The sequence below is a fragment of the Rattus norvegicus genome, chromosome 5, assembly GCF_036323735.1.
Source record: "Rattus norvegicus strain BN/NHsdMcwi chromosome 5, GRCr8, whole genome shotgun sequence".
Taxonomy (NCBI): domain Eukaryota; kingdom Metazoa; phylum Chordata; class Mammalia; order Rodentia; family Muridae; genus Rattus; species Rattus norvegicus.
The window spans coordinates 168,064,054-168,083,311 of NC_086023.1; the positions used below are offsets into that span (position 1 = coordinate 168,064,054).

The 19,258-nt window shown below is 56.6% G+C and overlaps 2 protein-coding genes across 7 annotated transcripts; one reads left to right on the plus strand and one right to left on the minus strand.

Annotated features, from left to right (window-relative positions):
• Positions 1-80: 80 nt before the first annotated feature.
• Gpr153 (G protein-coupled receptor 153) lies at positions 81-11,644 on the plus strand. 3 transcript variants are annotated; one of them, XM_006239485.5, is made up of 6 exons: positions 81-479; positions 5,087-5,554; positions 5,904-6,333; positions 7,985-8,177; positions 8,592-8,770; positions 9,149-11,644. In XM_006239485.5, the coding sequence occupies exons 2-6, from the start codon at positions 5,199-5,201 to the stop codon at positions 9,878-9,880; spliced, it is 1,890 nt and encodes a 629-aa protein (XP_006239547.1). In that variant the 5' UTR covers positions 81-479; positions 5,087-5,198; the 3' UTR covers positions 9,881-11,644. The 3 variants fall into 3 exon arrangements, with proteins under 3 accessions (XP_006239547.1, XP_006239548.1, NP_001030027.1); XM_006239486.5 differs by having other exon boundaries at positions 9,218-11,644; NM_001034855.1 differs by having other exon boundaries at positions 258-479; positions 5,904-6,153; positions 9,149-10,480.
• Positions 11,645-12,283: 639 nt separating this feature from the next.
• On the minus strand, positions 12,284-18,217 carry Hes3 (hes family bHLH transcription factor 3). 4 transcript variants are annotated; one of them, XM_008764381.4, is made up of 5 exons: positions 17,431-18,217; positions 14,681-14,931; positions 14,095-14,190; positions 13,936-14,017; positions 12,284-13,564 (listed from the first exon to the last, which is right to left on the minus strand). In XM_008764381.4, exons 3-5 carry the CDS (start codon positions 14,173-14,175, stop codon positions 13,200-13,202), a joined length of 528 nt encoding a protein of 175 aa, XP_008762603.1. In that variant the 5' UTR covers positions 14,176-14,190; positions 14,681-14,931; positions 17,431-18,217; the 3' UTR covers positions 12,284-13,199. The 4 variants fall into 4 exon arrangements, with proteins under 4 accessions (XP_008762603.1, XP_017449103.1, XP_017449101.1 ...); XM_017593614.3 differs by lacking the exon at positions 17,431-18,217 and adding an exon at positions 16,570-17,417 and having other exon boundaries at positions 14,681-14,867; XM_017593612.3 differs by lacking the exon at positions 17,431-18,217 and adding an exon at positions 16,570-17,417.
• Positions 18,218-19,258: the final 1,041 nt, after the last annotated feature.

Sequence of the window (19,258 nt, forward strand, 5' to 3'; positions counted from 1 at the left end):
AGGCGGCGGCCTGAGTGACCCAGACCCGAGGGGCCCCGGCGTGGGCGGGTCCTGTCCCGCGCTCCAAGGGGCATCACTGCGGCTGCTAGGGATACGTGGCTGCCGGGAGTGGGGGGCCAGTGAGATGCGGCCGGGAAGGCGGGGCGCGGCCAGGGGGCGGCGCGGAGGCCCCGGCAGAGGCATGCGCCCTGGTCCGCCCCCCGCCCCCGGCCGCCCGAGCTCAGCCAGCTGAGCCGCGGGAGCGGAGCGCGGCCGCGGCGGAGGCGGCGCCCAGGGAGGGAGGGCGGCGGGGCCGAGCGCAGCGCAGCGCTCTGGCCATCGGCAGCTTCCACCGCCAGAATGCCCCGGCCCGAGGGCCGCTCCGCCGCCAGCTACCCCCGCGGCCCCTGGCGGCAGGCGCTCAGTGCCGGGGCGCGGGAACCGCAACCGGAGCCGGAGGCGGGAGCAGCGAGCCGGAGCCACGGGCGCCTCAATGCTGGGTGAGCGCCGCCGCCCCGGCCCAGGGGCACCGAAGGGGAAATCCGGGCGGGAGGACTGGACAAGGGGGTGCTGAGAGCACCTGGTGGGACGCGGGGTCTGTCGGAGTGGCCGTGGGCAGCGTTTAGGGCCAGAACGCCCCGCCATTACAAACTTGGGGACCTTCGGGGTAACTTCTCCGTGCGAGCTTCTCCCTAGGCTCTCTGCTCCAGGGCCTGACAGCGTAGTCCTGGGCGGCTCTCAGGGGGCAGAAGTGGTTAATTTGTGCCCCCACCCAAGCCCAGTGCAAACTGAGGGTGTGGGTTGAGGCACAGTTCCACCCTTCATCTGGCTCCCCAGGCCGTTGTTTGGAACGCGCCCTCGGGGCTGGAACTGGAAGACCCACAAAGGCCAAGGCGTCAGGGGTGCACCTTTTAGGGGTGGGTAAAGGAACAAACGGGGCCCCGGGAGACTGAGACCTATAAGTGGGGTGTCGAGGGGTGCGCACTGCACCCTGTGCCGCCATCCAGCTAGGTTTTTGAAGACCCTTTGGCACACCAGAGGCCAGCTAAGAGACGAAATCACGTAGGCTCTTGGGAGACCGGTGGGCGCAGCCCGAGCCCGGGGAATCCTTTCAAGTTCTGGGTTCTCTTTGTTGCGCAATACAGCCCTGGGGCTGCGCGGCCTCATTGGCCCAGGGCCGTGACGTCAGGACTCGGCCCTACCCGCAGACCCCGCGGAAGGAGGAGGCTTTAAGGCCTTGGGTGGGTCTCTAGATTGCCTTACCTGCTTTGTGACCTTCCTTAGGGAGGGAGTTGTGGGATTCCAGATGTGGTATCATCCTCCTGGAAATGTTGGAGGTGCTTGGAATTCGAATCAGAAGGAGCTTGCTGACTAGAGCAGTCGGTGGGACCCACTGGGGTCTGGTGACTGCTGCTTAAGGATCTGTCCCCACAACCTCTCCACTTAGGAGATCCGATGTCTGCACGCCCCTACACTCCAGAATTTATTTTACCTCCACTCCCAGAATATAACCGTCAGGATTGCTGGGCTCCAGTATGGCCTGCCCTGGCCAGCACTTCCCACTTAACTGCCCTCAGCTGGGAAGCGACCTTGTTGCCAAAGTTAGGATCTACCCTGCAGGGACAAGCAGCTCAGACAGACCTTGCTTCTAGGAAGAGTAACGTACCTTGTTGGGAACGTTTTAGAAGGGCTCAAGAGACTAAGAAGACTTTGGTGTTTGATGAGTGAAGTTTGAATCTTGGCTCGGGGTGCATAAAGATGTTGGCAGGCGGTTTCAGCTCTCACTGCCTACCCCGAGATGCCTGCCTCTGGTGGAAATGGCAGCGGCGGGCACCCATTACAAGACTTTGGGAGAAGCGTGCCTGCCTCCGTTACACACCAGCACACCTCAGTCCCATACACCACCGAACTGAAACCTGGGTGAGGGTCCCTAAATGCCACGCAATCCTTTAACCTGGGGAAGCGGTGTCTGCTCGCGGTGGCGTCTGGCTCCGCTCTAGGCACTTGGCCTGGCACAGCTCATCAAGGCTCTGCCATGCCTGATATCTGGATTGGAAAACCGAGGTGCACGGGGTGTCAAGTAACAAACAGGGAGCTGGGGCTGGACTCCAGCTTCCTGAGTCAAGTCCACAGTATTCTTTCTCCCTCACCTTGTAACCACTGGTCTGCTGCTGAGAAGGCTGGCTATACACAGAAGCTGTTGGTGATGGGTACCCTACAATAGGGCCACACTGCCACCCAGATTAGTTTCGGTGAGCAGCAACTTAATGTTTGGGCAGGAATTGCCTTGCCTGCCTACAGCAGACTTCCACCTGAGGATGTTAAGATACTGTGTGCACAGACGACCCTACCCCTGGGTCAGGGTCTGGGCAGGCCTGAGACAGGCACACAAAAAAAGAGCCACAGTAGACTAAAGGGGCTACTTGGAGAGGCATGTCCTTTTAATCCAGCATTGAGGAGGCAGAGGCACATAGATCTCTGTAAGTTAAGGCTAGCCTGGTCTACATAGTGAGCTCCAGTACAGCCAAGATACATACTTTGTCTCAAAATATTTTTTATAATATTTTAAGAAAAGGAGGGGGCTGGAAAAATGGCTCAGAGGTTAAGAGCACTGACTGCTCTTCCAGCGTTCCTGAGTTCGAATCCCAGCAACCACACGGTGGCTCCCAACCATCTGTAGTGGAATATGATGCCCTCTTCTGGTGTGTCTGAAGACAGCTACAGTGTACTCACACAAAGTAAAAATAAAAATAGAAAAAGTTTAGACTTTTTTTTAAAAAAAAAGAGAAAGAAAAGGAATTGTAGACAAGACTCAGAGAATATCTAGAATGTCTCAGTTGGCCAGCATAGCTTGGCTTTCCCAGTGTGAGAGCTGGGAATGTTGGCTAAGGCTGCTGCAGTTCCCCATCCGCACCAGCAGGAGGCACTATGGGGGTGAGGGCTGGTCCTGATGTGTGGTAGGTCCTGAGAGGAGCAGCTAATAGGACTACAGGTATCCTTCACTTAGCACGGGGCTAGCCCATCCTCATCCTCATGCCTGGGAGAGCTGACAAACTGGAAGAGGGAGGGGTAGGAGGGAGTTGCCCCTCAGCCTGTTGGTAGGGTGTGGTGCCTCCCCTAACAGTTAACCTGGTCAGCATCCTCTGCCCCTCATCCCATCTGAAGCCACTTGGCCGTTCCTCTGTAGTCAAGGCCTGGGCTTTGGGGTGTCTCCAGGCCAACACTAGTCCATAGGACCCTCTGGGTGATAGCCAGGCAGACCCAAGTGCTGGCTGCTACCTCACAGCACCTACTGTGTGTGGGACCTACCTCCCACATGCTGCTGTCCCCGCAAAGCACCCACTATGTGACACCTGGGCCCTCAGCTATAAAGATGTGGTGGCTGTCCACTTAGCTTCCCACAGAAGCAGCATAACTCTTCTGCAAGTGGGGGCCTTGCCAGTGCACGGCAGTTCCTCAAGTCTCTGTGAGAGACTGTCCACCCACTCCCGGCTGGGTGTGGGGTGGGTGTTGAGTGGTGACCAGCTCCCCTCTGCCTCATAGGTCACTTGGGGGATCAGAGAAGGCAAAGGGTGATATTGGGGGGCAGCTGGGATAAATGAAAGTCTGAGGGCCCGGGATGTCTGGGGGTGTGTTTTGGAACACAGGATAGTGAGAGAGCTGTTAGGTGAAGCTAGGACATATATGAGGCGAGCCTATCCATCTGAGACACCTATATTCCCAGCACTCCAGAGACTAAAGAGGATCAGGGGTTCAAGACCAGCCTTGGGCTGTCTCAAGTGACCAAGGCATGCAAGATGGTTCCTGTTTGTAAACCCAAAACTGAGAATGCGGGAGAGTCACTGCAAGTTCAAATTCTGCCTGGGTTTCTGTAGCAAGTTCCATGATAGCCAGGGTTCCAGAGTGAGACCCCGTCCCTTAAAAATCCAGACTGGGGATGGAGAGATGGGTCAGTGATGTGGAACACTTCCTGCTCCTTCAGAGGACCCAAGTTCGATTCCCAGCACCCACATGCTGACGCACAGCCTTCTATAAGTCCAGTTCCAGGATACCCAAAATCCTCTCCTGCTCTAGGAACAGAGGTGGTGTACAGGCAAAACATCCATGAATATGATATAAAAATAAATAAAACCAGAGACAGTCAGCTTGGGCCCAGCCTGGCCTGAGACTAGAACTTATAAGGAAGCCCAGATTCTGGGCTGGAAAGTTGGCTCAGTGGTTAAGAACACTTGCTGCTCTTCCAGAAGACCTGGGTTCAGTTCCCAGCATCAAGTGGCTCACAACTGCTTGTAAGTCCAGTTCCAGGGGATCTGACACCCTCTTCTGGGCTCTGAAGACATCTGCGTCCATGTAGGACACATCCTTAACATTCAGATGCACACAGAGACACACTCACATACACTACACACACACTCACATACATACACATACACACTCACACACACACCTACACTCACACACACACACACTCACATACATATACACACACAGACACAGTCATATACACACACACTCACATACATACACATACACACTCACATACACATACACACACACATACACTCACACAGACACACACTCACATACATACACACACACAGACACAGTCATATACACAAACACACACACACTCACATACATATACACAGTCACCCACACACCCACACATACACTCACACAGACACACACATACATATACACACATTCACACACAGACACACTCACATACACACAGAGACACACACACAGACACACTCACACACAGACACACACATTCACACACTCACATACATATACACACAGACACACACACATACACACACACACACACACACAAAATAAACCTTAAGGAGAATTAAAGACAGGAATCATGTAAGTCTCAAGCCTTGCTCAGGGGTGAGTACAAATGAGGTGCACTTAGTTGGCACCCCTGTATACCACCCCTTAGGCCTCCAACCAGTGAAGAGAAATAGGATTCTAGAGACCACTTCCTGTTATAAGCCAGGGCTGCACAGGTGATGTCATGTGGGACTCTTCCCATCTCCGGGCCAGTGCTCCGATGCTGTTGCCAGAGATCCTCACCGAGTGCTCATTGCCCCCTCTGCAGCTGCTTGTGGTCCCTGGCATCACCGGGCCCCCACGTGTGAGGGCTGCCGCATTACAAAGAGGCCTGGCTCTGAGGAGGATGTCACGGCCGCTCGCCAGCTCCAGTCTGCATCATGAGTGATGAGCGGAGGCTGCCCGGCAGTGCGGTAGGCTGGCTGGCATGCGGAGGCCTGTCGCTGCTAGCCAATGCCTGGGGCATCCTCAGTGTGGGTGCCAAGCAGAAGAAGTGGAAGCCACTGGAGTTCTTGCTTTGCACGCTGGCAGCCACCCACATGCTCAACGTGGCGGTGCCCATCGCCACGTACGCAGTTGTGCAGCTGCGGAGGCAGCGCCCTGACTACGAGTGGAACGAGGGCCTCTGTAAGGTCTTCGTGTCGACGTTCTACACCCTCACGCTGGCCACCTGCTTCTCCGTCACCTCCATCTCCTACCACCGCATGTGGATGGTCCGGTGGCCGGTCAACTACCGGTGAGCACAGGACAGCCTGGTGTTCTTAGGGAGTGCTTGTTGCAAAGATGTGCCTGGTGTACCTGGGTATACGAGGGCTCCTGCATGACAGGGTTGAGGGCTGGCATGGTCTGGGGCCACTGGGGGGCATGCATGCAGAGGTGCTTATGACTGAGCATTAGTGTCATGCAGCACAGAAGTGCCCATGAGAGGGACAGCTGCCACAGTGCTTCTTGAGTGAGATACGGGGGGGGGGGGGGGGGGGCTGCCATGCTGGCTCACTGGAGACTTTGGTGTCAGGGCCCTGTGTGGCCCCCTAGAGGCCTGGGAGTAACGTCAGAATTCTCTATCCTGCCCTGCTCCATGCCAGGCTGAGCAACGCCAAGAAGCAGGCGGTGCACACAGTTATGGGCATCTGGATGGTGTCCTTCATCCTGTCGGCCCTTCCTGCCGTCGGCTGGCACGACACCAGCGAGCGTTTCTACACCCACGGCTGTCGCTTCATCGTGGCTGAGATCGGCCTGGGCTTCGGCGTCTGTTTCTTGCTGCTGGTGGGAGGCAGCGTGGCCATGGGCGTGGTCTGCACGGCCATTGCCCTCTTCCAGACGCTGGCCACGCAGGTGGGACACCGGGCTGACCGCCGCGCCTTCACTGTGCCCACCATCGTGGTGGAAGACGCACAGGGCAAGCGCCGCTCCTCCATTGACGGCTCGGAGCCTGCCAGAACTTCACTGCAGATCACGGGCCTGGTGGCCACCATTGTGGTCATCTATGACTGCCTCATGGGCTTCCCTGTGCTGGTGGGTGAAGGTTCATGGGTAGGGAGCCTGTCAGGGATGTGGCTTCTAGGACAGCCCAGGGAATGGGCATCAGGTAGCTGAAATTGCTATTCTGACTTCAGAGCTGTCAGTATAGCACTCCCATTTTATGGATTTGGCAAACAGAGTCCAGAGAGGTATATGACTCGCCCAAAGTCAAGGAAGATGGGTGAGATTTGAACCCTCGTTAGCTAGGACCTTTTGGTCACACTGTGGGGAACCTTCCCTCACCTAAGGTCCCTTCCATGATAAACAGTACCATTGCCTTCTGTTGCCCAGGTCCCAGGATGCAGCAGGTAGGCAGGGAACACTAAATTGGCATACAGCAGGTCCCTAACCTTCTGTGATACTGCGCTTCACCCTAAGGACCGGAGAAGGTCACATTAAAGGCTCACTGGAAGAAGGCCTTGCTAGCCACAGTCCAGTGGGACTAAGCTGAAGTCTACACTCAGTAAACAGCTCCTGCCACAGGAGGTCTGGAGAGAGGAGAGCCCAGGCCAGAGCCAGCCTACTCACAGTCAGGAGGTTACATCCCTGGGGTCTGCAGAACACAGTCCTAGAGAGGTGCTGGCTCAGTGGCAGCCTCAGAGTCACACTCCTTCCAGCAGGCTCCACACTCTCCCACTCTGACATAGGGACGGATACCCACAGTCCTTGTGCCAATAAAAACAGCTAAGAAACTCCCCTGAGAACCACCAAACACTGTAAAGCCAGGGTGAGGGAGGCCTTAGAGAGAGAGGGGGCCACCCCAACATTTTCTCCAAGCTGGGAAGTGGGTGCCATTGATGGAGCCCACTGCTCGTCATAAACAGTACTGAGAATTCTCACCTCAGGGCTCGAGAGATGGCTCAGTAGTTAAAATACTGGCTGTTCTTGTAGAGGACCTGGGTTTGGTCCCTGGTGTCCACATGGTGGCTCAACGACCACCTGTAGGCATGCATGTGCTGCACACGCATACACACATACACACATACATGCAGGCAAAACACAAATGCTTAGAAATTGAAACTATTATACCAAACCTTTTAGAAAAGAAATTCTTACTTTCCCCAGTGTGGGGTTTTGTTAGCCCATTTCACAGATGAGGAAACAGAGCCCCAGAGAAACTCAGGTGCTTTCCAAGGATCACACAGATTGCAGGATAGACATGCCCCGCCCGTTTTTACTGTTGGCATCATTAAACACTTTGCAAGCAGATGTGGAGACCCTGGTAAGGGCCCCGAAGGCCACTGGGTCTCCTCTAGGGTCTGAGCTTCTGGGTAGGGTCAGAGCTGTGGCCCAGGAAGACATGGGAGTAGACAGAAAAGTGCAAGCTTGAGACCTGTTTCTCGCATCGTGTTCCTTTAGAAGCAGGTGACAGTAACCTGTGTCACATCGCCCCATGGGCACCCATGAGGCTGAAGCACTGAGGAGTGATTCACACAGCTGAGCTGTATGCTGGGTAGACACAGGCCTCTGCCTTCAATCTCTCAGCCGGCCCTTTCTTGGTGGCTTGGAGCTTTCGGCCGCCACCTTCTAGACCTTCTTTTCCTCTGGGCGTCGGGTTATGGGCTCTGCCACACAGATGAGGCAACCGTGGGTAGGAGGGAGGTTGCGGGGGTCGTGTGGGTCAGGCCTAGCCCTGTGCCCACAGGTGGTGAGCTTCAGTAGCCTGCGGGCTGATGCCTCAGCACCTTGGATGGTGCTCTGTGTCCTGTGGTGCTCCGTGACCCAGGCCCTGCTGCTGCCTCTGTTCCTGTGGACTTGTGATCGCTACCGGGCAGACCTCAAGGCAGTCTGGGAGAAGTGTGTGGCCCTGATGGCCAATGATGAGGACTCAGACAACGGTAAGGATGGCCTCGGGGTGGCCCCTAGGGAGGACTGAGTGAGGTCGCTAGTGGTGGTGTCGGCTGGATAATAGCGATTTGGTATACCTTCACCACATGGCACTTAGGTGACCCTGTTCTCTGCCGCTAGATATCCCTGTGGCAACACAAGTGGGTATCATAGGCTGACTTGTGTGCCAGGAGCTGTCAGCCTGGGTGGGTATTTAGTACCATGAAGTTCCCACCCTAGATCTCAGATGAGAAAATTAGCTTAATATGTCAATTAAATTTGTCAATCAAAAGTGTGTCATGGCTGGGATTTGAACTTGGAACCCTTGCCTGACCTTTTCCGAAAATTAGTCCCTTCCTTGTGAGGATACCCTAAAGCCTTCCTAGATGCCCTCCGCAGTGCTGCGCTTCTGTTCAATCCCGCAGAGACCAGTCTAGAGGGTAGCATCTCCCCCGACCTGGTATTGGAGCGCTCCCTTGACTATGGAGGTGACTTCGTGGCTCTGGACAGGATGGCCAAGTATGAACTCTCTGCCCTGGAGGGAGGCTTACCCCAGCTCTACCCTCTGCGGCCACTGCAGGAGGATCGGATGCAGTATCTGCAGGTAGGTTGAGGCAGAGTAGAGGAACCTCGCATGTCTGTGGTGCCTCCCCTGCCTCTCTCCCTCTCTCTCTCTCTCTCTCTCTCTCTCTCTCTCTCTCTCTCTCTCTCTCTCTCTCTTCCTAGCCCTCTCCCCCTTTTCTCCTCCCCCCACTCCTTTCCCTCTCTCCTCTCTCACACAACCTATGCGGGTGGGCCATGTTTTCCGTGCTCTGGAAGAGGGGTTTATTGGTGTCTTGTGCTGTGTACCTTCCCATGAGCCTTCTCTCCAACCGACCATAGCTTCAGCCAACACCCAGGGTGAGAGAGGTTGTCACCTGCCCCAAATCTCACTTCTCCAAACCAGGGGGTCCTTGTCCCTGACCCACACACTGCTCTGCAGGGCGCGGGGAGGCATCGGTGCGGGTTTCCAGGAGGGCAGCCCTGTTTCAGCCCGGCCGGGTGCTCGCAGGTCCCGCCCACCCGGCGGTTCTCCCACGATGATGCCGACGTGTGGGCGGCCATCCCGCTGCCCACCTTCCTGCCACGCTGGAGCTCGGGCGAGGACTTGGCAGCCCTGGCACACTTAATGCTGCCTGCGGGCTCCGACCGGCGGCGCGGGAGCCTGCTGGCCTTCACCGAAGATGCGCCCCCGTTCCGCCCGCGCCGTCGTTCTGCGGAGAGCCTGTTGTCCCTGCAGCCCTCGTCCCTAGATGGTGGCCCGCGTCGCGCCCAGGACTCGCCTCCGGGCAGCCCGTGTCGCCGCCCCGGGCCTGGCGCTCGCTCTGCCTCGGTCTCGCTGCTGCCTGACGCCTTCGCGCTGACCGCCTTCGACCGCGAGCCGCAGCCTCTGCGTCGCGTGCCCGCTCCGGCGCGGCCGTTCCCCGCTGCCCCGGACGGCACGGAGACTGCTGAGATCCCGACGCCCCCTGGTGGCCGTGCGCAGCGCAGCCAGGGACGCCGGGCGGCGCGCGCGCACGCGGGGCCCCTGCAGAGCAGCCTGAGCGCGTCCTGGGGCGAGCCCGGCGGCTTGCTCGCGGCGGGCTGCGGCAGCACTAGCAGCTTTCTGAGCTCGCCCTCCGAGTCCTCGGGCTATGTCACGCTGCACTCGGATTCGCTGGGCTCTGCGTCCTAGCCACCCCACCCTCACCCCAGACGCCATGCAGACGGAAGAGGCACAGAACTAAAGATGCTGCCACATGTGTTAGGCCCCAATAAGCGCCACCTGTGCTAGGCAGTGAATGGGTAGTGAACGCCTCTTACAGTTCCTTCCTTCTGATGTCGCCTGGAGGGACGATCGGTCACCTTGGAGGGCTGCCCAGGACATGAACCTGCTGCTGGGCACGGCATCTCCCAGGAAGAGGCAGGCTGTGCCTGTGTAGCGAGTGGCATCTGTACGTTTTGTACACCTCTGAGGCTAGACCGGGGTGTGGGGAACCCTGAGATCCGACCATCATTGGAAAGGACATTCTCAGAGACGCTTAAACCGGAAGTCACGACTGCATCCAACTTCCCGCACTACCGCTGCCTCACCTCTAGGGTGTGGCGTGTAGAGAGTCCGCAAACACGGGTCTTCAGGGCCCAAACAAGTTCTATTGAGCAGGTTTTCCTTGTGGCCTGCCTCAGCTTCCCTATCTCCGAAGAGTGGATGACCATGATACATCTCTCAGGGCTGTTTGAAGAACACTCCCGATCCGTGTGCCCTCGTATTTGAATAGACCGGTTGTGAGAGGTAGCTCTAGGGCCCTTTCTTTGTTAGGGTCAGCCTTCAGCATGTGGGCCCCAGATCTGAGGACTCTCAGTCTCAATGACCTTTGCCCTCTTGGAGACTCGCCCCACCACGTTAGCTAAAGCACAGCACCATGGGTGTGACAGCCACCTCCACTCCTGTTAGTGTCCCCATGTCAAGATTCCACCGTATTGCCTATCCCCCACTATGTCGGCCGCCTCTGTGACCCTGTTGCGAAGGCTGCGGGTGTCTGGCGAAAAGAACCAAAGCAAGTGGAAGCGGACTTCCGTGTCCTGGTGCGGGTCTCCAGTTCTGCCTCCTACCTACACAGGCAAAGCTCCCCGCCCCGCCCCTCCCCCCCCAACCGGCAAGGGTGTCCTGTACCCCACCTTCACTGCAAGAAGGGCTTTGCTCTCTCCTGGGTACACCCTTTTCTGAGTCTGGGCTGTGCCAGGGACATGGGTATTCCCAGGAGAGACCCAGGGCTGGAGCTGGGAGCTGTCCCCTTGCAGCAGACACTTGTGGTAGGACCTGGTTAGTCCCAAGGCCAGCACAGAGCCCGCCTGTGTCTTGCTCTTGACCTAAGGCCAGGTCAATCTGCCCTCCCTCTGCAGACAGACTTCCAACCACGGGTGGGGATGGGGATTGGGGACTGCCCTATCTTAGGCCTCAGAAGTCTCTAGTCCCTGGCTTTGAGCAGAGAAGCAGAGACTGTGGTCCATATTTGGACTCAGGAGAAGCCGCCCCTGACCATTTGCTGCTGTGCCTTCAGGGACTGACATGTCATACGGGGGCAGAGGCCACCAGCTAGCCACTGTCTCCCTCACAGGTCTCAAATGACCAATTTACCACTCTCGGGTTTCATTCTGTATTTTGTATTCAATGGCAATACTTGTAATGGGGACATGGTCCCCCTAAGTCACTCTGAATTTTTACAAAACTTTAAGGGCAAACCCTAAACAGAGGGCCCTAGGCACCTAGGGTTCTTTCCCACGCCTAGTTCCCTGTTTGCTGACAGCTGTGAGGACCTTGGCCCTGGGGTCACTGGTAAGAGCTATCAATACCACCACCCAGCCCAGAGTCAGGGATTCCTTTGCAGTTTTTTTTTTTTTTGAAAAACAGCAATTCTTTTCTGTACAGGACCCAATAAAAATGTCCTCATGGTTTGCACACAGCCTTCTGAGGCTGGTTTCATGGAGACCCGTTTTCCCGGGGCCAGCCAGCTGCTCCCCAAATCTCTCTACATCTAGAGCGTGAAGCCAAAGCCAGTATGTTCCCTTAACTTGCCACGTCTCCAGGCAGGTGCTGCAGTCTCACCTGGCGAGCGAGCGACACAAACCTGAGTTCATAACAGTAAGAGGCAGTGGGTAGGCCCCAAAGCCCATGGTCCTCTGTCACAGGTGGCACCTGTGACCAGGGTTAGGATTTGACCGCCACTGTGAACTTGATTCCGGAGTAGGATTGGGTGTGCCCTGTAAGATCACTGGCCTCGTGACCACACTCTGATGCCCCTGAAATTCACCGACTGCTCGGTCTGGTCCTCGCCGAGAGGCCCCCACCTGGCGGTAGCAGAGAAAAAGTCTGGCGTTTCTCCCACCCGGGTAGCTGACCAGAGGTCACAACTGGAGTTTCTGCACTGGTCCTTGCTCCAGAAAGCCTGCGGGTAGGGTGTGGTGGGTTAGGGTGGGACAGCGAAGTTGCAGAGAATCCTGAGAAGACCCGCGACTTTACCTTCAGGGCAAGAGTCGCCCCAAACTTGAAATTACCCCGTAGACAGTTGATATTTGTGGTGCACTCAGATCTCAGATCTGTATTCACGCCCAGTCTTTATTCAGAATTGTACGTTGGAAGTAGAAGGCGCTGGGATTTCGAACTGCAGCCAAGACTGATCCACAACACGAACCCTCTCCCCAACACAGTCCCAGTGCATGGTAACTAATAGCCTTTTAGTTCCAGTCTAAGGCTCAGAAGGCACTACAGTGGTCTTTGCAGAACACGGAATACTCTGGTCTCAGCCGTTCTACGCAGGGATGGGTGGGACCGGGGACTCTAGATTGTGGCCAGGCGCGGCGTCGGGCACGCAATGTACCTTAGAGGCAGAGCCAGTGCTCGGCACCTGCACGCCGCAGCCATAGGTATTTGCGCAGGGAGGGCCTGGAGAGCGCGCCAGCAGTGTGAATCAGTGCAGAGGGGGTGATGGGTTGCGATGGTAGTGAGAGGGTCTTGGGTGGTGGTAGGATGGGAGCCCCTCGCTGAAGGGGCGGGGCCCAGCGTGCTTTGTGCCGGTGGGAACTGAACGCCCGAGGCCCGTTGAATGGGCCAGGGCGGGGCAGCGATTCTCCTCGCTGCGAGGGGTCCGCTCTGCTCCGCTAGCAACCGCGACCTTCCCACCGTGACGCAGCGGTGAAAGGGGGGCGGGGGCGGACTGCCAGCCCCGGGTCCCTGGGAAAGGGGTACAGCTCACCCGTTCCCTCCCATCTTCACTAAGAACGGGAGGTGAAAAGTTGGTTTGGCTGGAGAGGGTGGGGCTGGAATGGGTGAATTCACCTAGACGTGCAGACCCCTTCAGCAAATGGCTCCGTGTATTTCCCTGCAGCCCCACCAGGCCACCGATTGATAGAGTCCCTGCAGTCACCATGGGTGTCCCCAAATAGTTTCCCCCAAACTAGACGGCGAGGTGATAAGGGCAGAGGTTAGGGCTTGAATCTAAATTCTTGCCTAGGCCTCACCAGGGCCGCCACACGCGAAACCCGGGTCTCGGATTCTCGGCCTGGCAGTTTGATGCAGGTGGCGGTGCCAGAATGCCAGTGGAGGACTCAAGGAGACCTCCAAGGGGAGGGAACGGGGACTGCGGGGATTGGGAGCCACCTGCAGGGGGACCAGGGGCCCAGATGGCCGGGAGGCAGGGGCTGAGAACAGAGGCCGTCTGTGGGTTGGCGCTGTCCGTGGTGCTGCCTGCCCTGCGCTGGAGAAGCAGGGGGCAGCGCAGGCCGCTGTCGTCCTCTCCGGGCCGAAGCCTCTGGCTGGAGCCCGGCAAGCCGCCTCGGAATCCGGACGGGTAGTCCACCCCACTGGGTACTAGCCAAAGTCCTGGAGGAAGGAAGGGAGGAGAGAAGGGAGTAGAAGAGAAGAGGTGTAGAGGGAAAAGAGGGAGCGAAGCATAAAGACAAGCAATAAAATGGTCTCCTCAGTCGGGCAGACCTGTGCTCACACTCCGCCTGCACGCCCACGGCCAGACAGGCCATGACTTCCTTCCCCACATCCGCCCCAGCTAGGTGGTGGACCCTCCTTACTTAGCTGTCCACCTCAGCTCTCCTCTCTACCCATCCCCCACCCCACCCCAGGATATCACTTTGTAGCTAGGCAGATTGATCACCAGCTCTCCATCCTCCTGCCTCAGCAAGCCCCCACGGCTAGCTGTCACACGCCCCTCCCAGCGTCACACCGTGGATTGTTACTACCTTGCAATGAGTTCTGGAGGCTTCTCACGTACTTAACGCTCAGCTCCAGGATATCGGCCTTCTCCAGCTTTCGCTTCCGTATCTGCCAAGACATAGAGAGATGCTCTTACAGGGCAGCTGTGGGAGGCATAGACTGACTGCCCTCCTCTCCTGCCTTACCTGGTGGGAGTAGTGTCTCTCCAGAAGAGACCTTAGCTGCTCCAGTGACAGGTTGATGCGGGCACGACGCTTCTTCTCCATCAGAGGCTTGGAGATCTGTGGGGGCAGCCAGTCGCTGTTAGAGGGAAGGCCTCCGCTTCCCAGGCCTCCGCTCCCTCCAACCCAGAGTTTCCCACCTCCAGGGGTTCTCACCCCCATACCCTTCAGGACCCCAGACCTTTCGGAAGCTGCTGGGTGCGCCACTGGGGCTGCCCTTCGATGTGGGCTCAGTGCCCATGCTGTGATGTTCGCATGGGCAGTGAGGGGCTGCACTGCCTTTATAGGGCACCTCGTTTACATATCAATGGGCCTCCGGGAACCAGAAAAACTCAAAGGGGGAGGGGACAGAAAGGGGCCCCTTCCAATAGCCCAGGCTGCCTCTGACTTTCTGGCTTCCCTGACGACCTCCCCACTACAAACCCCCTTGACTCACTACTACTCCAGTCTCTCTTCCCAAGCCCACCTCCTCCTGGCATTGTTGGACCAGCTACTGTAGGGTGGGAACCTCACTACTATCCCTGCTTGCCAAGTCCTGGCTGCTTCTTACCCAACATTCTTCTGGTGGTCCTCCGTTATGGCAGGGAGCTGTGTGAGCTGGGGTCCATCCTAAATGATGATGGTGGGGCGCTAGGTGTCCTGAGGCCTGATAAAGATGCTGAGGCGAGGATGCTGGCCAGTGATGCTTTTCTGCTCCCTTCACGCTCTGGCCACGCTGGGATGCTGAATTAGTCGCCCTAATGTCAGGACAATGTAGCAATTTTCTGCCTGTGGTTGCTCAAAGCCAGTTGCAAGCAGGGCCTGTGGGGGCCACACAGTAACATGTGTCCCATTAAAGCGTGCAGCCCGCCTGCGGGGACACGACAGGCCACCTCCTTCCAAGGACCCAGCGACTAGACTATTGAATGATACTTGTATCTGGGAGGCAGACCACTCCATCCCTGGCCCTGGGCTTCCAGGTTTGCCACTCTGGTTAAGGATCTCTCTCTCTCTCTCTCTCTCTCTCTCTCTCTCTCTCTCTCTCTCTCTCTCTTCTCTCTCTCTCTTTTTCCCGGAGCTGAGAACTGAACCCAGGGCCTTGCGCTTGCTAGGCAAGCGCTCTACCACTGAGCTAAATCCCCAACCCAGGACCCATCTCTTAAGAGAAAACATCTGAGCCACATGTGGTGTCACGCATCTTTAGTCCCGGAACAGGAGGCAGAGGCAGGCAAATCTCTGAGTTCAAGATCAGGCTGGTTTTAGAACAAATTCCAGGACAGCCAAGAGAAATCCTGTCTGGGGATGTGGTGGAGAGAGGGGGATGGGGGAAGGAGGGGAAGAAGAGGGGAGAGGAGAGGAGAGGAGAGGAGAGGAGAGAGAGAGAGAGAGAGAGAGAGAGAGAGAGAGAGCGCCAAAAGCTGGGGCTCAGCTCTTGTGGACCTTCCTTTGTATTCAATGAGTGGGAGATCAGGGGCGGGGACGCTGATGCTCTGAAGGGAGTCCAGACTACAGTGTGGGTCTCTGTCACCTTTCTATTGTTCCTGTTGTGGGGAAACGGAAAGTCCAGCAAAGGAGACTCTGGGAGCATCTGCTATAGGGCAAGCTGGGCCTTTCAGCAGTGCTGCAGTCCCTCACATCGCTCAGGCTGGACCAGGGAAGTTTGACTCTCGACTGTGAATGCCAAGAAGGTTGACCTCCGGAGAAAATCTCGGGTTCAAACCTAGATAACTCCTTTTCTTACACTCTTCTGGTCTAAGTTTGTGGGGCAGGAGACTGAACTAGCATTCCTGACAATGCGGGTGAGGCCATAGGAAGTTGCCTAAGTCCTGCCGCATCCTCTGTGACCAAGTCATGAGGAGGAAGAGGCCTCTATGAGGCTTCAAGAGGATATTGCTGGGTCAAGATGCCCCCCAAATCGGGCACCTTTTTGACCCCCTCCGCTTTCCCTCGCTCTGGGCATTGACCAGCCTCGTCTATGCGCTCTCAAACGCCTAGCAGCGTGGAGAATCGAGCCCCGCCTTCCCCCTTTCAGGTCCAGGCAAAGGCGACCACAACTCCACAACTTTGGAAAGTTCTCCTGCCGCCCCCTCCTCCCCCCCCCCCCGAGGGCGGGATGGCCAGGTCTGAGTGGATTTGGACTCTGGGCTAGTGATGGGGCTGAAGCCCAGTGGCGAGCGCTGCCACGCGCCGGGTAGCTTTAAAGTGTTCCGGCCAGCCAGCCCGGGAGGCCCCCTTGCGAATGGCTATGGCTCTGGGGCTGTGGCGGCGCGGTACAAAGGCGCCGCGGGGCAGGCGGGCGGGAGGCACCGCACAAAAGGAGCAGCCGAGTGTTAAGGGCATTGTGCTGGGCGCACAAAGCGGCGCCCGCGTCCGCCTTCTCTAGGCCAAACGCCCGGCGCCCCGCGGCGCACAGGCTTCCAGCTGCCGCACATCTGTAGGAAGGCCGGGCGCGCGCCTCACCTGGGCGGGTCCTCTCCACCCTTCTTGCTCTCCAGCCGAGCCAGCAGCAGGGCAATTTGTCTTGTAATTACAATACTCCCCCAGAAACTGTTGCCCTCGCCTTTCAGTCCAGTGCATTAGCAAACCAATGGTGCTGTGCACCGCTCTCCCGACGCACCGCAGGGCGCCGGGCACTAGGCCCGCCCCCTCTCCAGAATTAGGGTCACTATAAAGTCCCTTTCTCTGTATCCTGCCCGCACCCCAGTATTCACCGTTGTCTGGACCATCACCCCCTCACAAGTTTATGCCCAGGGATCCGGCCGCACTGGGTGGGGCTGCACACGTGGGTGGCTAAGTGTTTCTTAGGGAGTGGAAAATTGACCACAAAGTGCGCTAATGCGCTAATTTGCCCTGTTCGCTTTTGGCTGGAGGAAGTGAGGCCCGCCATGGGCAGGGACCGGATTCTCTGTGGTTGCGCTCTGCTAGATCTATTTAACATGCCTGCCCGGGCTCAGGCTACATCACGTCTCCCCACGTCTCCCACTGCTCGTGGGACAGTCTTTGGACAGGGGTCTCTACGTGTGCGGACTCACTGAGGTTCCTTCCTCCCTTACTACAAAACACCCCCCCCAGTGCCTCTCCTGCGGCTGGGGTCGTGCAGGATCACTGTGAAAGAGGGACCCCCTCCCTTTCTCCCCTCTCCCTTCTCCCAGAGTTCTGAAACAACCCTCTTCCTTCCACTACCGTAGCTCCCTTACACCATCTTCCTCCAGGCAGCCTCTTCTCCCACTAAGTTAAGACCTTTGCATCCAGCAAGGTCACTGGGAAAGATGCAGGCCGGGGACCGGTGCTCCATCTGCTCCCGAGGAACGGCTGTCTTACCTGCATCCACAGGCAGACTCACCCAGTAGAGAGCTTTCCCAGAGGTGAGGAGAGACAGCTGCTCACCTTGTCCTCTCTGCACAAGCTGTGTGAAGTATTCTCCCTTGGACTGCTTGGAAGGTCATGGACCAACTTAGAAGCCCTGCTTATGCAAACAGGGATGTAGGCCACCAACTCCCTTTCCATCTTTAGCGCTCAGGGTCCCCGAGGCACCTGGAAAGGAGCACAGGCCCAGGAGGAACAGGGAAACCCAGGCCCCTTTTGCTCAGGCAAGGAAAAGAAAGTTCCTCTTAGAATTCCTGGGGGCTCCGCTCCCTCCCCTTTCTCACACTTCGGAAGTTAATTGGGAAAGGGGACCCAGTGCCTTTGTGTTTTCCTCAAAGTGGGGCAGGGGCTTGAAGCCTCCCCCAAAAGTTCCACTTCCCATCCCAAGAGCCAGCAGCCTAGGGTCCTGGGTAGGAGCCACTCTATCCCTGCACTACCAGCTTCAAACCAATGTTGAATGCGCCTGGCACAAACTGGTGTGGGTGCTGGTGGTAACTAGAAGAAGTCTGTTCTCCTCTGCAGATGTGTCTCAAAGTGGGGTGAAGAAATGATTGCTGTAATTAACTACCAGGGACATAGCAAAAAGCCCAGAAATGACTCAGCCGATTGTCTGCAGATGGGGTTGGAGAGGCTACAATTGTTTAACTCTCTTTAGCTGTGTTGAGACTTCAAATAGCCCAGCAGCCAAGGGCCCTTCAGGGGACAAAGGCCAGGACTTCAGTGAGTTCCTCAACACTGACCAGGCTGGCCCAGCTCAGGAAGAGTGATTTCAGAGAGACCCTCTTTGTCCTGGCCTTTTGTGTCTCCCCTGAGCTGGCTCTAATCTTTAAATATTTACCCGGCCCTTTTGTGCACATATGACTTATGCACCGTGGGCTGATGAGCTCATAAATCACACATCATTTACCAGGCTGGAAAGGGGTGCTTTCACTCATCCAGCCTGGGCCTGAGGAGAGAAAACTTTCTTTTGGAAATCGGGCTGTCTCTGGCAGAGAGATAAAGCTGCTCTGGGCAGACTCCTCACTGCCCTCAGCTTCCACATGCTCTGCTCTGCGTAGGCCAGAGGCCTTGAATAAACAGGAGCTGTTGGGGGTGGGGGAATGCTCTGCAAATGACTGATCTGGCATCCATCACGCAGGAGGGGGTGTGTGAGCTTCCTGGGATTTTCCCCTATTTGGCTTCAGGGTTAGATAATAGGAGCCCACTTCCACCTGGGGAATTGGTGTCTGGGTGAGCAGCTTCTTTATGTGCCTGTGTGCCGTGTCAATGTTTGTCTGGTCCACGCATCTGTGCGCCTGCCTTGGGCTTACTCTGCTCTTCATAGTCTCTCCTGCTCAATAAAACCGTGATGTTTAGGAAACAAAATGCTAGGGGCTAGCCTCCATGGTTAAGAGTACATGCTGTTCATGCTGACATCTCATAACCACCTGTAACCCCAGTTCCAGGAGGGTTGAACTTGCCTCCGGCCTCCCCTGGCACCTGCACTCATTTGTGCTCGCACAAACACACACACACACACACACACACACACACACACACACACACACAAATTTAAATTAATATAAAATTTAAAATAATATAAATCTTAAACCCGATGAAATGAAACATGGTTTCATCTCAGCCTGTGGTTGAATTTGGAAATGTTAAGGTGATAATTTTTGGGAAATAATTTGGAAATGTTGGTATTGTTATTTTCCTCGAGTGGTGAGGAATCAAGTCAGGCTGTGTGAGGCAATAGCCACCAGCCATCAAGGATTGCTTGGCCCCAGTCTGACCATTCTTG

Coding starts and splice junctions, on each gene's coding strand:
- Gpr153 (XM_006239485.5), top strand. CDS start 5,199: ATGAGTGATGAGCGGAGGCTGCCCGGCAGTGCGGTAGGCTGGCTGGCA. Junction 5,555..5,903: donor CGGTGGCCGGTCAACTACCG/GTGAGCACAGGA, acceptor GCTCCATGCCAG/GCTGAGCAACGCCAAGAAGC. Junction 8,178..8,591: donor TGATGAGGACTCAGACAACG/GTAAGGATGGCC, acceptor TCAATCCCGCAG/AGACCAGTCTAGAGGGTAGC.
- Hes3 (XM_008764381.4), bottom strand. CDS start 14,175: ATGGAGAAGAAGCGTCGTGCCCGCATCAACCTGTCACTGGAGCAGCTA. Junction 14,018..14,094: donor AGAGACACTACTCCCACCAG/GTAAGGCAGGAG, acceptor ATGTCTTGGCAG/ATACGGAAGCGAAAGCTGGA. Junction 13,565..13,935: donor CCTCCAGAACTCATTGCAAG/GTAGTAACAATC, acceptor TCCTTCCTCCAG/GACTTTGGCTAGTACCCAGT.